This window comes from Salvelinus alpinus, chromosome 22 (assembly GCF_045679555.1).
Source record: "Salvelinus alpinus chromosome 22, SLU_Salpinus.1, whole genome shotgun sequence".
Taxonomy (NCBI): Eukaryota; Metazoa; Chordata; class Actinopteri; order Salmoniformes; family Salmonidae; genus Salvelinus; species Salvelinus alpinus.
In genome coordinates this window covers 2,503,297-2,524,341 of record NC_092107.1, presented here as the reverse complement: position 1 = coordinate 2,524,341, position 21,045 = coordinate 2,503,297, and the positions used below count along the sequence as shown (strand labels likewise).

Genomic DNA, 21,045 nt, shown 5'->3' with positions numbered 1-21,045 from the left:
CCCTGTTTTGTCCTCTGGATGAATCTAAATGACTGACTGAAGGCACTTGGCCTCAGAGGTTCTCGTGTGTGTTTACGTAATGAGATATTACCATGTGGTATTGCCTATAGGCCCTGGTCGAAATTAGTGTACTATATAGGGAATAGTGGGCTATTTGGGACGCAAGCGGTGTTAAGGCATGGAGGTGTCTGCTCCTCTCACTCCCCCTCAACGTGACCCTCTTACCCTGTTCTCAACCCACTGTGCTTCTGTCACCCCAATGTCCCCTCTGTCCCCATGGCCACATGCAGGGGTTGTGACGAGCAGTAGGTGGGGGACTAACACAGAGAGAGGGTGGGAAAGCGAGATGTTACATAACAATGACTATTTGAGGCATGACTGACAAAGACCTGTCCATGGCAGCAAGGCGTATGCGTTGGTGGGTGGGGGTATAGAAACAGGAAGGGAACTCTACAACGTGTTGACAGAACGATAGGTGATGTGACTCATCTCCAACCCTGTTGACACTGAATCACTTCATCATGTTGCTCCCTCCCACAGCCCTTTGTCTGTCTCCAATTATTTATTTCAGGACTCTCACCAGGTGCTTGTTGTTGATTTTTTCTAAAAGACTGTATGTATATGGAGGTTATTAACTTTGCTTATACCCCCATAAAAATGATGAGGCAGCCTACCTTTGCTGTTTTCCATTTGTGTTTGGAGCTATGCTATGCAGATTGCAGTTGGTTTGTCATTTTTGCATCCCACTGCAGTAATGTTTCTCTTTAATACAGTTTGAATATTCTTGTTGATGTTCTCTCAGATCTGTTCTTTATGCTTCTCAGTTGTTAGTTCTGCGCCGTGTAATGGCATCAACCTTTACATAGAAATCATGGACCAAGCCTGCACATATTGCCCAGTACAATATTGCCTGCCACAAAACATCTACGTTTCAAAACGATTGACAGAAGAATTCTGTTATGTTTTGTGTTTGTGTCCAGGCAGACTACTTCAGCTGCATGTATTGCAATATGGTCTTCCACAAAACATCTGGTGTACACATATTTAAAACAACTAAGAAGTATGTTCAGGAATGTTGTGTTTTTGTCCCTCCAGGCAGACTACTTCAGCTGCATTGCCACCATAGTGTACATCCGTAAGGAGAACTGTCTGTACCAGGCGTGCCCTAGTCAGGACTGCAGTAAGAAGGTGGTGGACCAGCAGAACGGCATGTTCCGCTGTGAGAAGTGTGACAAAGAGTTCCCCAACTTCAAGTACCGACTCATCCTCTCTGTGAGTGGCTTACCTCTGTCTGTCTAAACTCTCTGGCCTCACAGTCAGAGGACACACACACACACACACAAGTGAGCATGCACACACACGCTGAGTCCCACTCTGCCACACCATTCGCCCTCACTGTTACAGGGTACCTGCCCTCTCCTGACCCCGTCCCCTAGGCCTCTATTCATTCTCTCCTATCCTCACAGGTCCCTGAGGGTGGGAGCAGTGGCTGCTGTGGCTGAGGGTTTTCTCTGGGGGACTCATCTACTGCTTCTCATTACTCTCTCTCACTCACTCACTCTCTCACACTCTCTCACTCACACACACACACACGTTTGCTTTCTGTCTTTGTCCTTCCTTTCACTCTTGCTCTCTCATTCACCCCTCCTTTCTTTCTTGCTCTCTTTTGTGTGCTCTTTTGCTCTTTCTCATCGGCCTCCAGCCAGTCTCCCTTATGGTACTTCTTCTCTCACGGTGCTTAAATAACTCCCCATCGGATCTCTTTACAGTCATGTTTCAAGAAGATTATTATTTAATCCATTCTGCTGTCGCTGCTGCAAGCGTCAAATAGTGGCTGGCTATTTAGGATTCATTTTGATTTGTTTTGTTGGGTGTAAATCAGGATTATGTTGTGTTAATTGCTCTATTTTCCCCTCCTTAATGCTGTTGCTCGATGCTGAGGCATTTTGTCTGCTTGTTTAAAATGGCATTCAAATACTACCTCATTTAGTCAGCAAACAAGCTCTTGCAGTCAGACATCTAAAATAAGCGGCTTTTCTTTTGTTTTGCACCTCTCGCCAGTCAGCATATTGCTTTTCTCCACAGAGCTGGAACATAAACTGTGAATATGCTACCATTGCTCGCAGCTCGCATCACACGTACACCTTGGCTCTTCTGGTGTTTGAAGTCCCTGCCTGTCAAATGTATAGAACAGAATAGTTCTATAATAATGATTTCCCCAGCAATATAAACTTGTGCAATTGACAATACATTGATTATGCAGCAGCAACGTGACATCATACACAACAATAAAGCAAAGTACCAAATCCCTGAGAAGCCTACCTTTTTAATAGACACTGCCTGCGTCCAAATGGCACCCTATGCCCTATGTGGTGCACTTCTTTTGACCAGGGCCCATTGCACTCTGTGCAAAAATAGGTGCACTATAAAGGGAATAGAGTGCCATGTGTGTTGCAACCTATGATCAATAAAGACCAGATGACCTTTCCCTTTGACTTTCCCCAGTACTCACTCCTACCATGTGTCTGTCTCTATGTTCCTCCTCTCGTCCTGCAGGCCAACATAGCAGACTACGGGGACAACCAGTGGGTGACCTGCTTCCAGGAGAGTGCTGAAGCCATCCTGGGACAGAACGCTGCTTACCTAGGGCAACTCAAAGACTCGGTGAGCCTTACTCTCCCGCCCGTCTGCCTCCCTGTCTGTCTGGTTCAGAGCCTGGTCTGAGGAAAGGGCCTGGGGAGGTGCTGAACCCCAGGCACGGTCTAGCCACCAGCACCAGCTACCTCTGCTCTGCATGAACAGGCTACTGTGCCGTGTGGTCTCTGTAGGCTCTTATAGAACCTATATTGGGGGGGGGGATTGTTTTAAAGATGGAGAAAGGCTTTGATTTAGAACTTGCCATCTTGATGAAAACAATGGCTTTTTAATGGAAACAAGCAAGTTTTTGAAATGTCATTAAAGTTAAATTGATCCCATTTTGTTCATTTTCATGCAGAATGAAGCTGCCTTCGAGGAGATCTTTCAGCAGGCCAACTTCCACACGTTCATCTTCCGCAACAGAGTCAAGCTGGAGACCTACAATGTAAGTATCGCTTGACATATATGGGATTTTTGGGTCTGATACAATACTTATATTTGGGAGGCTACACTGGTTACAATTTATTGGCCGACGCATTGTTTTTCAGATATGAGATGTAAAAAAAATTATCACAAATTTTGCTCCAAGTGAAAACGTCTTTTCAAAGACACTTTAAAATGTAATTTCATAAATTTGAAAAATGAACATAATTTAAATAAATTGAAGTGCTCAGATTAGCATAATTTATTTTGTTTATTATTTATCGATAACGGTGGTGTAAAGACCGCTATGATCAATATCACCTGATTTTTAATATCTGTCAACCAATAGACGTTAGACTTTGGCGGTATCCAGATTGTCAAACCATACCGGGATATTCAGTAATACCGACACTGAACACACGGGGTGCTGTTTTCAAACCCCACTAATACTCTGTAATCCAATGCCAACAAGTACATGTAAAATCCCATAGAGAATGCTAACCAAATGCTAATGAGCACATTGCGAACATTTTGTACATTTTCTGACCTAAACTATACAAGTAACAAAAAAATGCTACACTGTTTGCTGTATGCACAAAACAAATATTAGCAAGCAAGGCTGTTGATTCAGGAAGGGTTTCTCTGCTGTTACCAAGCGAATGCTTGATTTTGGAAGAAGCTAACCACTTAGCTAGATAGCTAACCAGATACTAAATTAGCAAACCAAATGAACAACTGTTGTGAATTCCATACTGTAATTAGATCACATGCTGTACACAAACACAATGTGACTGGGGACCCACCGTGAGCTTCATAATAATGTGACAGGTGAAATGAAGAACGCAATGTTCTATATCTCCTAACGTATTGCACAAATTGACTGCATGTATTTACTTAAAGTAGCGACAAGTATTAAAAAACGTCAAAGAAAAAGTCTCAACGCTATTGACGGTATTGAAATACCATCCTGTGGCTTTTTCCAAATGGCCCCGGTATACCTCCCAAGCCCAACAGACATTTATTACTTCATATAAGGTAGAGGTTGTCTGGTTCGATTCCAGTCGTCTGGATGGGAGGAAAAAGAACACAGACACACACATCTTGTTCAGAGGTTTTACAGAATGTCAATTTATTGAAATCTGCATATAAGCCACTTCTTTATACAGTACCAGTCAAGTTTGGACACACCTACTCATTCAAGAGTTTTTCTTTTTACAATTTTCTACATTGTAGAATAATCATGAAGACATCAAAACTATGAAATAACACATCACACATCACATGAAATAACACCATCACACCTCCATTCTTCACGGTGGGAACCACACATGCGGAAATCATCCGTTCACCTACTCTGCGTCTCTCAAAGACACGGCGGTTGGAACCAAAAATCTCAGTCTAATGTCCATTGCTGGTGTTTCTGGCCCAAGCAAGTCTCTTCTTATTGGTGTCCTTTAGTAGTGGTTTCTTTGCAGCAATTTAACGATGAAGGCCTGATTTCACGCATTCTCCTCTGAACAGTTGATGTTGAGATGTCTCTGTTACTTGAACTCCGTGAAGCATTTATTTGGGCTGCAATTTCTGAGGCTGGTAACTGTATTTTTTTATTTAACTAGGCAAGTCAGTTAAGAACAAATTCTTTTTTACAATGACGGCCTAGGAAGAGTGGGTTAACTGCCTTGTTCAGGCGCAGAACGGCAGATTTTTACCTTGTCAGCTCGGGGATTCGATCTAGCAACCTTTCGGTTAATGCCCCAACACTCTAAACACTAGGCTACCTGCCGCCCCAAGTAATGAACTTATCCTCTGCAGCAAAGATAACTCTGGATCTTCCTTTCCTGTGGTGGTCCTCGTGAGACAGTTTCATCATAGCGCTTGATGGTTTTTGCGACTGCACTTGAAAAAAAAGTGAAAATTTCTTGAAATGTTACTGATTGACTGACCTTCATGTCTTTAAATAATGATGGACTGTCGTTTCTCTTTGCTTATTGGAGCTGTTCTTGCCATAATATGGACTTGGACTTTTACCAGATAGGGCTATATTCTGTATACCACCCCTACCTTGTCACAACACAACTGATTGGCTCAAGCACATTAACAAGGCACACCTGTTAATTGAAATGTGTTCCAGGTGACTACTTTATGGATGGTTGAGAGAATGCCAAGAGAGTGTAAAGCTGTCAAGGCAAAGGGTGGCCATTTTAAAGAATCTCAAATATAAAATATATTTTGTTTTGTTTTACACTTTTTTTTGTAACTACATGATTCCATATTTGTTATTTCATAGTTTTGATGTCTTCACCATTATTCAACAATGTAGAAAATAATCAAAAATAAAGTAAAACCCTTGAATGAGTAGGTGTGTCCAAACTTTTGACTGGTATTGTACAGTATGTTCACCTGTGTTTGACATTGATATTCCAGTTGGCCTGACAAATATTAGCAGTTGGCTGTGACATTTCTCCTTACATCGGTTGTATTACCGCCTCTTCTCCTTTACCTCTTCTCGCTCTCTCCTTCCATCCGTTCGTCTGTAGAAAGAGCCCACAGAACAGACAATGTGTTTTCTTTAGACAGCTTGTTTTCAGGGGCTATGTGAAAGGTGAACACAGATTACTTGTGGTCACCCTCTCCTGGAAACTACACAGATGGAGCTTTGTTTTGAGGGCACAGCATAAAATAATTGATTGGGTTGGGACTGAGAGCAGGGAGAGTTGGAGCTTTGCCAGAGAGGCCCATTAACAACAGAAGAGTCGAGACCACAATCTGTCACACCATTGCTGTGCTGGGGAGAGAGCGAACAAGACACAGCCAGCTCAGCCTCGGCAGCTTGCAGGGTTCTGCTGTTTCAAGGATGTCCTGACCATTGCCTCAACCCAATGTCTCCTTAAAACACATCTGCATCTTTTTTTTTTCCTAAGAAAAAGAAAAGGCAGTGTTTAAAAAAATAAATATTTATGTTGAGTTGTGTAGCTAGGTTGTAGAGAATGTTTTCTGATGTAGCTCGGTTGTCTCCACCAAGTCTGTCCCCAGTCAATTAGATTTTCTGGTTTTAAGTATTAAACTTTCAAATATCTCTCTGTTGACTGTTGCTGGGTGCTATTGTCCTCCATCAGCACCGGCCTGTACCCTACCTGCCCTAAGCTCTCTCCTGGCCCCTTACACCAAGTCTGAATTTGACCTGCTAGGTGACCTAATCTGGGACATGCTTAAACCACCTGACCAAGTCCTAAAGCAATGGGACTCCCTAAATCTTTCTCAGATTATTACCAATCCCACAAGGTATGACTCCCAAACACCCAGGCTACTCTTCTTGATGTTATCCTCACAAATAATCAGGCCAAAGTTAGTTACTTTAAGGAGCAGTTCTCTCTCTGTGGGTCTAACACCAAGAAGTTCTGGAAAACGGTTAAAAGACCTGGAGAATAAACCCTCCTCCTCACAGCTGCCCGTGTCCCTTAAAGTTGATTATGTGGTTGTTACTGACAAGAAGCACATGGCTGAGCTCTTTAATCACCACTTCATTAAGTCAGGATTCCTATTTGACTCAGCCATGCCTCCTTGCCCGTCCAACATTTCCTCATCTCCCACCCCTTCTAATGCGACTATCCCCGATGCTTCTCCCTCTTTTCCCCCTGCCCCGCTACAAAGTTTCTCCCTGCAGGCAGTCACTGAGTCCGAGGAGCTCCATCTGGGTCAGATGGTTTAGACCCTTTCTTCTTTAAGGTTGCTGCCCCGATCATCGCCAAGCCTATCTCCAACCTTTTTAACCGGTCTCTCCTTTCTGGGGAGGTTCCCATTGCTTGGAAGGCAGCCACGGGTCGTTCTTTATTTAACCTCTCTGGGACAGATGGGACGCTTGCGTCCCAACAGCCATGTCAAAATGTAGAGCGCCAAATTCAAAAAAATTATATAAAATTAAACTTGATTAAATCACACATATAAGATATCAAATTAAAGCTACACTCGTTGTGAATCCAGCCAACATGTCAGATTTCAAAAAGGCTTTTCGGCGAAAGCAAACGATGCTATTATCTGAGGATACACCATAGTAAACAAAGAGAGAGAAGCATATTTCAACCATGCCGCCGCTACTCAAAACGCAGAAATAAAATATAAAAAACGCATTACCTTTTATGAGATTCTTTTGTTGGCACTCCAATATGTCCCATAAACATCACAAGTGGTCCTTTAGTTCGATTAATTCCGTCCATATATATCCAAATTGTCCATTTATTTGGCGCCGTTGTACCAGGAAAAACAGCGTTCAATTTGAGCAAAATCACGACACAATATCTAAAAAAAAATTACCTCTAAACTTTGCCAAAACATTTCAAAGTACTTTTGTAATACAGCTTAAGGTATTTGTAAACGTTAATAATCGATCAAATTGAAGACAGGTCAATCTGTTTTCAATACAGGATATCAACAAACTCACGGAACATTTCATGTCTTGCCCAAATCTCAAACATAAACAAACGACGTCACTCCACTTCCGGGTTAATATCTTTTTCACCTCACTAAGAAAAAACCTTAACCATTTTCCATACAATGGCGACATCCAGTGGAAGCAGTAGAAACTGCGCATTTACTGATTAGAATTCTGGTTTGCCCAACACAATCCATTGAACATAGAGGAACTGAACAATAAAAAAGTTAGTCCTCAGGGTTTTGACTGCTATATAAGTTCTGTTATACTTACAGATATGATTCAAACTGTTTTAGAAACTTCAGAGTGTTTTCTATCCAAATCTACTAATTATATGCATATCTTATATTCTGGGGATGAGTAGCACGAAGTTGAAATTGCGCACGCTATTTTTCCCTAAGTGAAAACTCTGCACCCTATCCTAGAGAAGTTAAAGGAGGAGATCAAGTTGATCCTAACTGTTATAGGCCTATTTCTATTTTGCCCTGTTGATCAAAAGTGTTGGAAAAGCTTGTCAATAAGCAACTGACTGGCTTTCTTGATGTCTATAGTATTTTCTATGGTATGCAATCTGGTTTCCGCTCAGGTTATGGATGTGTCACTGCAACCTTAAAGGTCCTCAATGATATCACCATTGCCCGTGATTCTAAGCAATGTTGTGCTGCTATTTTTATTGACTTGGCCAACGCTTTTGATACGGTAGATCATTCCATTCTTGTGGGCCGGCTAAGGAATATTGGTGTCTCTGAGGGGTCTTTGGCCTGGTTTGCTAACTACCTCAGAGTGCAGTGTATAAATTCAGAAAATATGCTGTCTCAGCCACTGCCTGTCACCAAGGGAGTACCCCAAGGCTCAATCCTAGGCCCCACACTCTTCTCAATTTACATCAACAACATAGCTCAGGCAGTAGGAAGCTCTCTCATCCATTTATATGCAGATGATACAGTATTATACTTAGCTGGCCCCTGCACGGATTTTGTGTTAAATGCTCTACAACAAAGCTTTCTTAGTGTCCAACAAGCTTTCTCTACCCTTAACTTTGTTCTGAACACCTCCAAAACAAAGGTAATGTGGTTTGGTAAGAAGGCCCCACCTGTGTGATTACTACCTCTGAGGGTTTAGAGATTGAGGTTGTCACCTCATACAAGTACTTGGGAGTATGGCTAGACGGTACACTGTCCTTCTCTCAGCACATATCAAAGCTGTAGACTAAAGTTAAATCTAGACTTGGTTTCATCTATCGTAATCGCTCCTCTTTCACCCCAGCTGCCAAACTAACCCTGATTCAGATGACCATCCTACCCGTGCTAGATTACGGAGATGTAATTTATAGATCGGCAGGTAAGGGTGTGCTCGAGCGGCTAGCTGTTCTTTACCATTCGGCCATCAGATTTGCCACCAATGCTCCTTATAGGACACATCACTGCACTCTATACTCCTCTGTAAACTGGTCAACTCTGTATACCTGTTGCAAGACCCACTGGTTGATGCTTATTTATAAAACCCTCTAAGGCCTCACTCCCCCCTATCTGAGAGAATTACTGCAGCCCTCATCCCCCACATACAACATCCGTTCTGCCAGTCACATTTTGTTAAAGGTCCCCAAAGCACACACATCCCTGGGTCGCTCGTCTTTTCAGTTCGCTGCAGCTAGCGACTGGAACGAGCTGCAACAAACACTCAAACGGGACAGTTTTATCTCAATCTCTTCATTCAGACTCAATCATGGACACTCTTATTGACAGTTGTGGCTGCTTTGTGTGATATATTGTTGTCTCTACCTTCTTGCCCTTTCTGCTGTTGACTGTGCCCAATAATGTTTGTACCATGTTTTGTGCTGCCACCATGTTGTGCTGCTGCCATGTTGTGTTGCTACCATGCTGTGTTGTCGTCTTAGGTCTCTTTATGTTGTGTTGTCTCTTGTCGTGATGTGTGTTTTGTCCTATATATATTATTATTATTTTTTAATGTTTTTTTATGTATCCCTGCTCCCCGTCCCCGCAGGAGGCTTTTTGCCTTTTGGTAGACCGTCATAGTAAATAAGAATTTTTTCTCAACTGACTTTCCTAGGTAAATAAAGGTTAAATGAAAATAAATGTAGGATGAACAATGTAAGGGTCTCATATTGACATTAGGGCTGGGAATTGCCAGGCCCTTCACAATACGATAGCATCATGATACGTTGGTGCCGAAACGATATGTATTGTTGTACTCACGATTCTATATGCATTTCGGTTCTGGGATTTTATTGCGATTCGATGTTCCAAACATATTGCTCACCATATGTATGCTGCAGCGGGACAAGAGACCCAGAAGAAAACAAGTTGTGATCAGTCACGGGAATAAAAGTGCTGAAGACAAATTGTTTCCCTATTTAAAAAGAAGATGGAGAACAAGCTATGAAGGAGTTCTTGTACAAGTACAGCCGGTGCAAAAATTATATTGCAATATTGTCAAAACGATAATATATATCTTCAAATAATATCCATAGGTAACTATCGATTACCCCCCCCCCCCCATCACTAATTGACAAAAAGCTCATGTTTTTGTTTCTTGGTTGCCATGGTTAATGACTCCTACCAGCATTACTAGAGCCTCAGTACTATAGCATCATATGAGAGCAGCAGTGTTGGACGGCACGTCGGGGGAAACAAAGCAGCAGTTTGCATCAGTCATTGGAGATAGTTTTCTCATCTAATTATAGTGCCTCCGGAAAGTATTCAGACCACTTGACTTTTTCCACATTTTGTTAAGTTACGGCCTTAATCTAAAATTGATTTAATAGTTTTTTCCCACATCAATCTACACATAATACCCATAATGACAAAGCAAAAACAGGTTTTTCAATATTTGCTGATTATTTTTTTAAGATCACATTTGCATAAGTATTCAGACCCTTTACTCAGTACTTTGAAGCAGCTTTGGCAGCAATTACATCCTTGGGTCTTCTTGGTTATGACGCTACAAGCTTGGCACACATGGATTTGGGGAGTTTCTCCCATTCTTCTCTGCAGATCCTCTTAAGCTCTGTCAGGTTGGATGGGGAGCTTTGCTGCACAGCTTTTTCAGGTTTCCAGAGACGTTAGATTGGGTTCAAGTCCGGGCTCTGGCTGGGCCACTCAAGGACATGCAGAGACGTGTCTCGAAGCCACTCCTGCGTTGTCTTGTTGGAAGGTGAACCTTCGCCCCAGTCTGAGGTCCTGAGCGCTCGGGAGCAGTTTTTCATCAAGGATCTCTCTTTGCTCTGTTAATTTTTCCCTCGATCCTGACTAGTCTCACAGTCTGAAAAACACCCTCACAGCATGCTGATGCTGCCACCACCACCACTGTGCTGCAGAGATGGTTGTCCTTCTGGAAGGTTCTCCCATCTCCACAGAGGAACTCTAGAGCTCTGTCACAGGGACCATCGGATTCTTGGTCACCTCCCTGACCAAGGCCCTTTTCCTCCGATTGCTCAGTTAGCCTGGGCGGCCAGCTCTAGGAAGAGTCTTGGTGGTTCCAAACTTCTAACGTTTAAGAATGATGGAGGCCACTGTTCTTGGGGACAGCAATGCTGCAGAAATATTTTGGTACCCTTCCCCAGATCTGTGCGTCGATATAATCCTGTCTCGGCGCGCTATGGACAATTCCTTCAACCTCATGGCTTGGTTTTTGGTCTTATATGCACTGTCAATGGTGGGACCTTATATAGACAGGTGTGTGCCTTTCCAGATCATGTCCAATCAATTGAATTTATCACAGGTGGACTCCGATCAAGTTACAGAAACATCTCAAGGATGATCAATGGACACAGGATGCACCTGTGCTCAATTTCGTGTCTCATAGCAAAGGGTCTGAATACTTATGTAAATAAGGTATTTTTTTGCAAACATTTCCAAATACCTGTTTTTGCTTTGTCATTATGGGAGTATTGTGTGTAGATTGCCGTTTTAGAATAAGGCTGGAATGTAACAAAATATGGAAAAGGTCAAGGGGTCTGAATACTTTCCGAAGGTACTGGATGCATTATACGAAGTCCATTTCAGCGCTTCCAGAGGCTACCTACCTGCTGCGCTGACTATAGACAGACTAGCAGAGACATGATTTTGTGTTGTTAGAAGAGATGCAGCTTAGCCATGTCTGCTGACAATATATTTGATCATTGTTTGAGGAATCAGGCGAGAGAAGCATAGTCAGAATTTTGTTTCAAGTTATAATAATTAATAAGTAAGTACAATTGGCCTATATGTGATCGTAACACAGCTATAACGTCGTACGGTGCTCTTATTCTCTCCCCCTAGCTCTCACTTTCCTCTCTTGGCCCAGACAGCCTAGTCCTTGTAACTGGTTGTCTGTCTGGGTCTCCACTGGTTGTCTGTCTGGGTGACTAGAAAAGAGGGCACATCGGACATAATACCATGTCAAGCTCTCATAGAAGTCTGCCTTCCATCCAATTCCCACCCATGGTGGGCCCAGTGCAGTAGTACTATGCCAGGAGAAGCAGAAGTGCTGTGGATTTGCATAGCAAGCGGCAGCCTGATTCTCCTCGCTTTGCCCACAAATCCTGCCTTTCTGGCAAGATGTGACCAACACTACTCACTTGACAAACTCTGTCACACTCCCTTGTGGAACTGCAGTGCGGGTGGGTTGGTGTGTGATGCTGTGAGCCTGAGAGAGCCGTGTGTGCTGGGGGGAGGAAGGGGAGGTGAGGGTGAGTTAGTTGGGGGACTAAAGCAGAGTCCTGAGGGAGTCACTCATTAGATGGTAGAGAATGAGGAGAGACCATTTCTAGACCACCCTTCATCTCTGCTGCGCCTGAGAGACTGATGCCCTTTTCATGTGTGATTTGGTTAGTCAGGTTTCTGCTCCAACTATCTACCATAGATAGCAACGCTGGCACATTTAGGACTATTACAGAAAGGGGGCCTCCCAAGGGGTCTAAGGCACTGCGTCACTACAGATCCTGGTTCGATCTCAGGCTATGTCGCAGACGGCCGCGACCGGGAGACCCATGAGGCGGCGCACAATTGGCCCAGCGTCGTTAGGGGATGGTTTGGCCAGCCGGGTTGTCCTTGTCCCATTACGCTCTAGCGACACCTGTGGCGAGCCGTGTGCAATGCATGCGGACACGGTCCCCAGGTGTACGTTGTTTCCTCCGACACATTGATGCTAGAGGTCGACCGATTCTGATTTTTCAACGCCGATACCGATTATTGGAGGACCAAAAAAAGCCAATGCCGATTATTTTATTTTTGATAATTTTTTGTAATAATGACAATTACAACAATACTGAATGAACACGTATTTTAACTTAATATAATACATCAATAAAATCAATTTAGCCTCAAATAAATAATGAAACATGTTCAATTTGGTTTAAATAATGCAAAAACAAAGTGTTGGAGAAGAAAGTAAAAGTGCAATATGTGCCATGTAAGAAAGCTAACGTTTAAGTTCCTTGCTCATAACATGAGAACATATGAAAGCTGGTGGTTCCTTTTAACATGAGTCTTCAATATTCCCAGGTAAGAAGTTTTAGGTTGTAGTTATTATAGGAGTTATAGGACTATTTCTCGCTCTACTATTTGTATTTCATATACCTTTGACTATTGGATGTTCTTATAGGCACTTTAGTATTGCCAGTGTAACAGTATAGCTTCCGTCCCTCTCCTCGCTCCTACCTGGGCTCGAACCAGGAACACATCGACAACATCCACCCTCGAAGCAGCGTTACCCATGCAGAGCAAGAAACGCTATTAGCGCGCACCTCGCTAACTGCACATTTGTGGCCTGTTGGAGGTCATTTTGCAGGGCTCTGGCAGTGCTCCTCCTTGCACAAAGGCGGAGATAGCGGTCCTGCTGCTGGGTTGTTGCCCTCCTACGGCCTCCTCCACGTCTCCCGATGTACTGGCCTGTCTCCTGGTAGCGCCTCCATGCTCTGGACACTACGCTGACAGACACAGCAAACCTTCTTGCCGCAGCTCGCATTGATGTGCCATCCTGGATGAGCTGCACTACCTGAGCCACTTGTGTGGGTTGTAGACTCCGTCTCATGCTACCACTAGAGTGAAAGCACCGCCAGCATTCAAAAGTGACCAAAACATCAGCCAGGAAGCATAGGAACTGAGAAGTGGTCTGTGGTCACCACCTGCAGAACCACTCCTTTATTGGGGGTGTCTTGCTAATTGCCTATAATTTCCACCTGTTGTCTATTCCATCTGCACAACAGCATGTGAAATTTATTGTCAATCAGTGTTGCTTCCTAAGTGGACAGTTTGATTTCACAGAAGTGTGATTGACTTGGAGTTACATTGTGTTGTTTAAGTGTTCCCTTTATTTTTTTGAGCAGTGTATATACAGTTTACATACACCTTAGCCAAATACATTTAACTCAGTTTTTCACCATTTCTGACATTTAATCCTAGTAAAAATTCCCTGTCTTAGGTCAGTTAGGATCACCTCTTTATTTTATGAATGTGAAATGTCAGAATAATAGTAAAGTGATTTATTTCAGCTTTTATTTCTTTCATCACATTCACAGTGGGTCAGACATTTACATATACTCATTTAGTATTTGGTAGCATTGCCTTTTCAATTGTTTAACTTGGGTCAAACGTTTCGGGTAGCCTTCCACATTAAGTTGGGTGAATTTTGGCCCATTCCTCCTGACAGAGCTGGTGTAACTGAGTCAGGTTTGGAGACCTCCTTGCTCGCACACGCTTTAACAGTTCTGCCAACAAACTTTCTATAGGATTGATGTCAGGGCTTTGTGATGGCCACTCCAATACCTTGACTTGACCGTTTTGCCACAACTTTGGAAGTATGCTTGGGGTCATTGTCCATTTGGAAGACCCATTTGTGACCAAGCTCAACTTCCTGACTGATGTCTTGATCTTGCTTCAATATATCTACATAATTTTCCTACCTCAAGATGCCATCTAATTTTGAAGTGCACCAGTCCCTCCTGCAGCAAAGCACCCCCATAACATGATGCTGCCACCCCCATGCTTCACGGTTGGGATGGTGTTCTTCGGCTTGCAAGCCTCTCCCTTTTTCCTCCAAACACAACGATGGTCATTATGGCCAAACAGTTCTATTTTTGTTTCATCAGACCAGAGGACATTTCTCCAAAAGTACGATCTTTGTCCCCATGTGCAGTTGCAAACCGTAGTCTGGCTTTTTTTATGGCTGTTTTGGAGCAGTGGCTTCTTCCTTGATGAGAGGCCTTTCAGGTTATGTCGATATAGGACTCGTTTTACTGTGGATATGATACTTCTGAACCTGTTTTCTCCAGCATCTTCACAAGGTCCTTTGCTGTTGTTCTGGGATTAATTTGCACTTTTCTCCCAAAAAGTACGTTTATCTCAAGGAGACAGAATGCGTCTCCTTGCTGAGCGGCATACTACTGTTTGTACAGATGAGCGTGGTACCTTCAGCCGTTTGGAAATTGCTCCCAAGGATGAACCAGACTTGTGGAGGTCAATTTTTTCCCTGAGGCCGTTGCTGATTTCTTTTGATTTTCCCATGATGTCAATCAAAGAGGCACTGAGTTTGAAGGTAGGCCTTGAAATATATCCACAGGTACACCTCCAATTGACTCAAATTATGTCAATTAGCCTATCAGAGCCCTTTAAAGCCATGACATCATTTTCGGGAATTATATATATTTTTTTTTTGCGGTTCAGTGGGGAGAACAAGTATTTGATACACTGCCGATTTTGCAGGTTTTCCTACTTACAAAGCATGTAGAGGTCTGTAATTTTTTCATAGGTACACTTCTATTGTGAGAGACTAAAACAAAAATCCAGAAAATCACATTGTATGATTTTTAAGTAATTCATTTGCATTTTATTGCATAAGTATTTGATTACCTACCAACCAGTAGGAATTCCGGCTCTCACAGACCTGTTAGTTTTTCTTTAAGAAGCCCTCCTGTTCTCCACTCATTACCTGTATTAACTGCACCTGTTTGAACTCATTACCTATATAAAAGACACCTGTCCACACACTCAAACAGACTCCAACCTCTCCACAGTGGCCAAGACCAGAGAGCTGTGTAAGGACATCAGGGATAAAATTGTAGACCTGCACAAGGCTGGGATGGGCTACAGGACAATAGGCAAGCAGCTTGGTGAGAAGGCAACAACTGTTGGCGCAATTATTAGAAAATCGGTCTGGGGCTCCATGAAGATCTCACCTCGTGGGGCATCAATGATCATGAGGGATCAGCCCAGAACTACATGGCAGGACCTGGTCAATGACCTGAAGAGAGCTGGGAGCACAGTCTCAAAGAAAACCATTAGTAACACACTACGCCGTCATGGATTAAAATCCTGCAGCGCACGCAAGGTCCCCCTGCTCAAGCCAGCGCATGTCCAGTTCCGTCTGAAGTTTGCCAATGACCATCTGGATGATCCAGAGGAGGAATGGGAGAAGGTCATGTGGTCTGATGAGACAAAATAGAGCTTTTTGGTCTAAACTCCACTCGCCGTGTTTGGAGGAAGAAGGATGAGTACAACCCCAAGAACACCATCCCAACCGTGAAGCATGGAGGTGGAAACATCATTCTTTGTGGATGCTTTTCTGCAAAGGGGACAGGACGACTGCACCGTATTGAGGGGAGGATGGATGGGGCCATGTATCGTGAGATCTTGGCCAACAACCTCCTTCCCTCAGTAAGAGCATTGAAGATGGAAACACACAGCCAGGGCAACTAAGGAGTGGCTCCGTAAGAAGCATCTCAAGGTCCTGGAGTAGCCTAGCCAGTCTCCAGACCTGAACCCAATAGAAAATCTTTGGAGGGAGCTGAAAGTCCGTATTGCCCAGCGACAGCCCCGAAACGTGAAGGATCTGGAGAAGGTCTGTATGGAGGAGTGGGCCAAAATCCCTGCTGCAGTGTGTGCAAACCTGGTCAAGAACTACAGGAAACGTATGGTCTCTGTAATTGCAAACAAAGGTTTCTGTACCAAATATTAAGTTCTGCTTTTCTGATGTATCAAATACTTATGTCATGCCATAAAATGCAAATTAATTACTTAAAGATCATACAATGTGATTTTCAGGATTTTTGTTTTAGATTCCGTCTCACAGTTGAAGTGTACCTATGATAAAAAATTACAGACCTCTACATGCTTTGTAAGTAGGAAAACCTGCAAAATCGGCAGTGTATCAAATACTTGTTCTTCCCACTGTATATATATTTTTAAATAAATGACTATTTAACACACACAATGCAACCATTGTTACGTCATTCTTGTTTCTTGCTGTAGAAATGAGAAGATATCCACTGCAGCTAGCACTCAAATTATTTGATGAACAGTGGACAATTCAAACCATTGTTCAAAAAATGTTTTCCTGTAAAAATAATATTACAGTAATAACTGCTATTGTAAATGTGAGGTGTTCAGTGGACCACAGGCTGCATATGTCTGCAGAAGTCAAACCCTGCATGCCTGAGGTCATCCACTGAACCATAACGTTACTGTATACTTTCTCAAGCGTTTTATCTGGCCCTGGTTAGAGAAGGCAGATAGGCCAGTATGAATACACAAACATCCAGACTGCATAACTAGCTTTTTAGCTGAACCTAATGGAGTGAGGCGTAACCACAGGGCAGAACCTTTTTTTAAATACGTTTTTCCAAGCCCATGTGAGAGAGAGGTGCTACAACACCTCTCTTCTTCCTCAGACAGCCAAGCCTCAAGCAGCAGAAGCTCTCTAAAGTTTAAGCCAGATGTTAATCACAGTGCTTTGGAGCTGTTGTAGCTGCTGTTCTCTAGCAGAACTGTTAGTGATTTAGGGCCAGGCAATCCAGGCTACTAAGCCTGTTTTTGTCTTATTCGTTAGTGTCTGGATGGCTGTGTGGGCCTGACTCGCTGCCCTCAGCCTGGGCCTGACTCCTCCCTGAGCTCAACATCCCTAATTTCCTTCTGTCACGCACCCTATGACACTCCCTCGCCCCGCTTTGCACCCTGCCCCGCCACCTGCACATACATTAGCATTCTAGAACAATGCTCACTCCGCACAGGAAATTTACATTTCTTCTCTGAGAACTCTATATTGGCAATTGATTGCAGCATTTTGATCTTTTGTGTCCGCTGTGTACAATTAGCATTTTAGCAGCAGCATAGCTATTATTCCAGGCTGTATCACAACCGGCCGTGATTGGGAGTTCCATAGGGCGGTGCACAATTGGCCCAGCGTTATCCGGGTTAGGGTTTGGGCGGGATAGGCCGTCATTGTAAATAAGAATTTGTTCTTAACTGACTTGCCTAGTTAAATAAAAAAAATTGAAATACCCATGCCTGAGGATTGTTCTGTGGAGTTTTGCAGAGAGAGAGAGACTGTAGAATGGTGATGACTGTCGAATGAAACTTGCATCTACAGGCACGTATTTTAGCTTTCCGTTGGAAAACGTTTTGCTACAGTGTGCGCTTATGAATACGAACCTGTGTTATGTAAGGGCTGCTAGGATGGGATTTCTTGTTAGGCTCTAATAGGAGTGAGAGTCAATCGACAGGAACATGTCTTCCAGCTCACCTCTAGTGGTTCCAGAGCGATTAGTGGAGACAAAGTGACTGACTACGTCCCAAATGGCCCCCTTTTCCCTACATAGTGCACTACTTTTGACCAGGAGCGATAGGGCTCTGATCAAAAATAGTGCATTATGTAGGGGAAGAGGGTGCCATTTGCGAAGAGCAGGTGACTGTAGCCTCCTGTTTAAAGAGTGATGGACCAGGTGGATGACCTTCTCTAGTCTAGACCGATGCGGAGGTGGTGAAAACATTTAAACGCTGTCTCTGTCGCAGTGCAGGGAGGTTGCATCATCCATCTAAATGCCAGACAGCAGATTTTAGTTGATGATTTTAAATACAGGCTATTAAACGTGTTAGAGAAGTACGTATCTCTCTGGTACCAGGCTGCCTGCCTACTTAGTGCTGCTGTCTCTGACTGAACCTGCAGTCAGTCACCTGTGGGGAATCCAAGCTTTGTCCTTAGATGCACAGGCTTGTATAACATGCATTCCAGTAAAAGTCCAAACAGACCGTGTAGACCAACCGTTAAAAGCAGCGGGTATCCGTCCTATCTCCTTTCACCACAGAACATCAGCCATGTTTTTCTGTTAATTTCCCTACGATTCTAATAGTTGAATGGCCACTGTTCGTCTATACCCAGCAGGTGATCTATTGCACATGGCCATTGTTTGTGTTGGTCCGTCTTATCTCGAACACAGTGTGTGCTTCCCAATAATATACTACTTCCCACATATCTAAAAGCATTGGATTGGTGTAGGCATGGGCTATAGGGAATTTCCACCACATTTCTTGTACCAGTCATTTAGTTTTAACTTACTCACTTCCCTTCACTGAATTAACACTTTGGGAGGAAGGATAAGTAATTGAGAGGTAGCTAGTGCAGTGAAAGGTCACGGAGGGTGACACCATGTAACATCTATTCCATGTGTTCCCCTGTCTCTTTAGGACGAGTCCCGGATCAAGGCCACGGTGATGGAGGTGAAACCTGTGGACCACAAGGAGTACAGCAAGAGACTCATCATGAACATCAGGAAGATGGCTGCCGCCCAATAAGAACGATCGCTTTGCCCCCTTGGCCTACGTACAAGCTCTTTCCCCTGATCTGCAGCACTTTCCAACCTGCCAGGCTGACTGTGAACCAGTCTTGCGTTCCGTCCCAAATGGCACCATATCCTGTATGTAGTGCACTACTTTTGACCAAAAGTAGTGCACTACATGGGGAATTGTGTGCCATTTCAGATGCAACCTAAAAGGATCATTCTTCTATACTTTTTAATTTGTTTTATTTAGGTGTGTCCATGTACCGAACTTTGAATATGTTTTTTATGCTAAATGTACTGGTAGTTTGTTTTTGTTTTCTTGGACCAACCAGTAATCTTGAGAGAGTGCTGCTGGGCGAGTATTATATCCCTCTGTGTTATGGTGTTGTGTGGGGGGTGACTTCTGAAACTGCTGATGTTTTGGGTGGTGGATAAAATGGAACCACAGAGGGATTTTGGATAAGGAGGGCTGGAGACGCAGATGGGAGGGTCTTAACCTCAGAAATCATCGTTGTGTGGTCTGTTGTAAGTCGGCCGTGTGTATTGTATAAGTAGAGGGGGGGTATGTGCTGTAGCTAGCTCCCTCTCTTTCACGCTGTCGCTCCCACCATCACTATGCCTGGCCTGGACCTGCCCATTCTCTCTCACTCACTCACAGAGCAGGCAGACTTCTGGGAGATGCTCTTCACTGTATTTATGTAGATACATGGTTGACCTTTTGTCATTATTTTCATTATCTCTTATTAAGGTAAAATATTTTGGACATTTTTCTTTACATCTATTTGGTCAGTTTATTGCATAAAAATAAACCTGTTTGTGGTCAAACGCGATGGAGTCGTCAGGTGTTTTTAAATGAATATTTTCAGCTTTTTCTGTTGTCAGATATGATTAAAGTGTCCAGGTTAATGTGATGTGTTAGAATGCACTATGTCTGAATGTAACCAGAAAAAAATGTCTGAGTGTAACCATGTACAGCAGGCAGGTTAACCAGGTCTCAGCCCATTTAAAGAGAAGGCAGTGGGGTGGAGGCCGTGGGGCGTCTGGAGCCTGCTTTGTTGCTGCATTTTAAAGGATTTATTCAGTATCTGGTTCTCTGTGTACATCCCAAATGGCACCCTATTCCCTTTACCGTGTGCTACTTTTGACCTGGGTCCATAAGGCTCTGGTCCAAAGTAGTGTACTGTATAGGGAATAGGGTGCCATTTGGGACTCACACATCGATCTCCAGAGGTGGAGCTCAGATGTGCCTCAGATTCCCTCCTGCAGTCTTGACTTCCATGTTGTATTAAAGCAGAACATCAATAAAGCTCTTCTTCCCCGTTTTTCTTCTGATAACCATCGCGTTTCCGCTGAACGCTGCGTCTTCGGCCCCTTGTGTGTAGATGGATTAAAGCAGTCTTCCCACTGTTAAAAATGGTATTTTTAGCTGTGCCTCATATCGCTCAATCTTGTCTTCGTTCCCCCCTTCCTCCCCCCACCTCTCAAACTGACACCCTCTTCTTTATATGGTGGTTTTCCCCTAGGAAGAATTCCTAGAGGTTTCCTCCATGTAACACCATTGTTGTCATTTGATGGCTGTTGTCTTTTGGTTCCGAAGTTAACTAGTGTCAAAGCTGAGTGGATCTCTGTGAATCCCCCCGACTCCCGGCCTGTCAGTCACACATGTCACCATGGATACAACCTCGGCTCAGTGAGTGGTGAGCCCGTGATTGTCGTTGAGCGCAAACACTTAATTCCGTGACGCACTCACACTCAACTGAGAGGGAGGCACTCCAACTATTAAACCAAAGCACATTTTGACGACTTTGGGAGTCAAGTCTATCACATTATAAATAGTTCTTACATCCTGCATGTAGACTACTCATTTAAAACATGGTGAACGAATAATTCACTTCATTCAAGCTTACCCTGAGGAGTCGTCACAAGATGCCAGCCGTTTACACCTAGCTAGATTATTTCAGTCCAATTTCCATTATGCCATGCAGACTTCCAATTAGATAGA

The 21,045-nt window shown here is 43.5% G+C and overlaps 1 protein-coding gene across 2 annotated transcripts in view; it reads left to right on the top strand.

Annotated features, from left to right (window-relative positions):
* LOC139548766 (replication protein A 70 kDa DNA-binding subunit-like) overlaps nucleotides 1–19,873 on the top strand; it is a 55,978-nt gene extending 36,105 nt beyond the window's left edge. For both annotated transcript variants that reach the window (XM_071358586.1, XM_071358585.1), the window contains 4 exons: nucleotides 1,096–1,272; nucleotides 2,557–2,664; nucleotides 2,996–3,082; nucleotides 18,949–19,873. In XM_071358586.1, coding sequence (XP_071214687.1) covers nucleotides 1,096–1,272; nucleotides 2,557–2,664; nucleotides 2,996–3,082; nucleotides 18,949–19,056 — 480 coding nt within the window. In that variant the 3' untranslated portion in view covers nucleotides 19,057–19,873. The remainder of the gene's footprint in view (nucleotides 1–1,095; nucleotides 1,273–2,556; nucleotides 2,665–2,995; nucleotides 3,083–18,948) is intronic.
* Nucleotides 19,874–21,045: the final 1,172 nt, after the last annotated feature.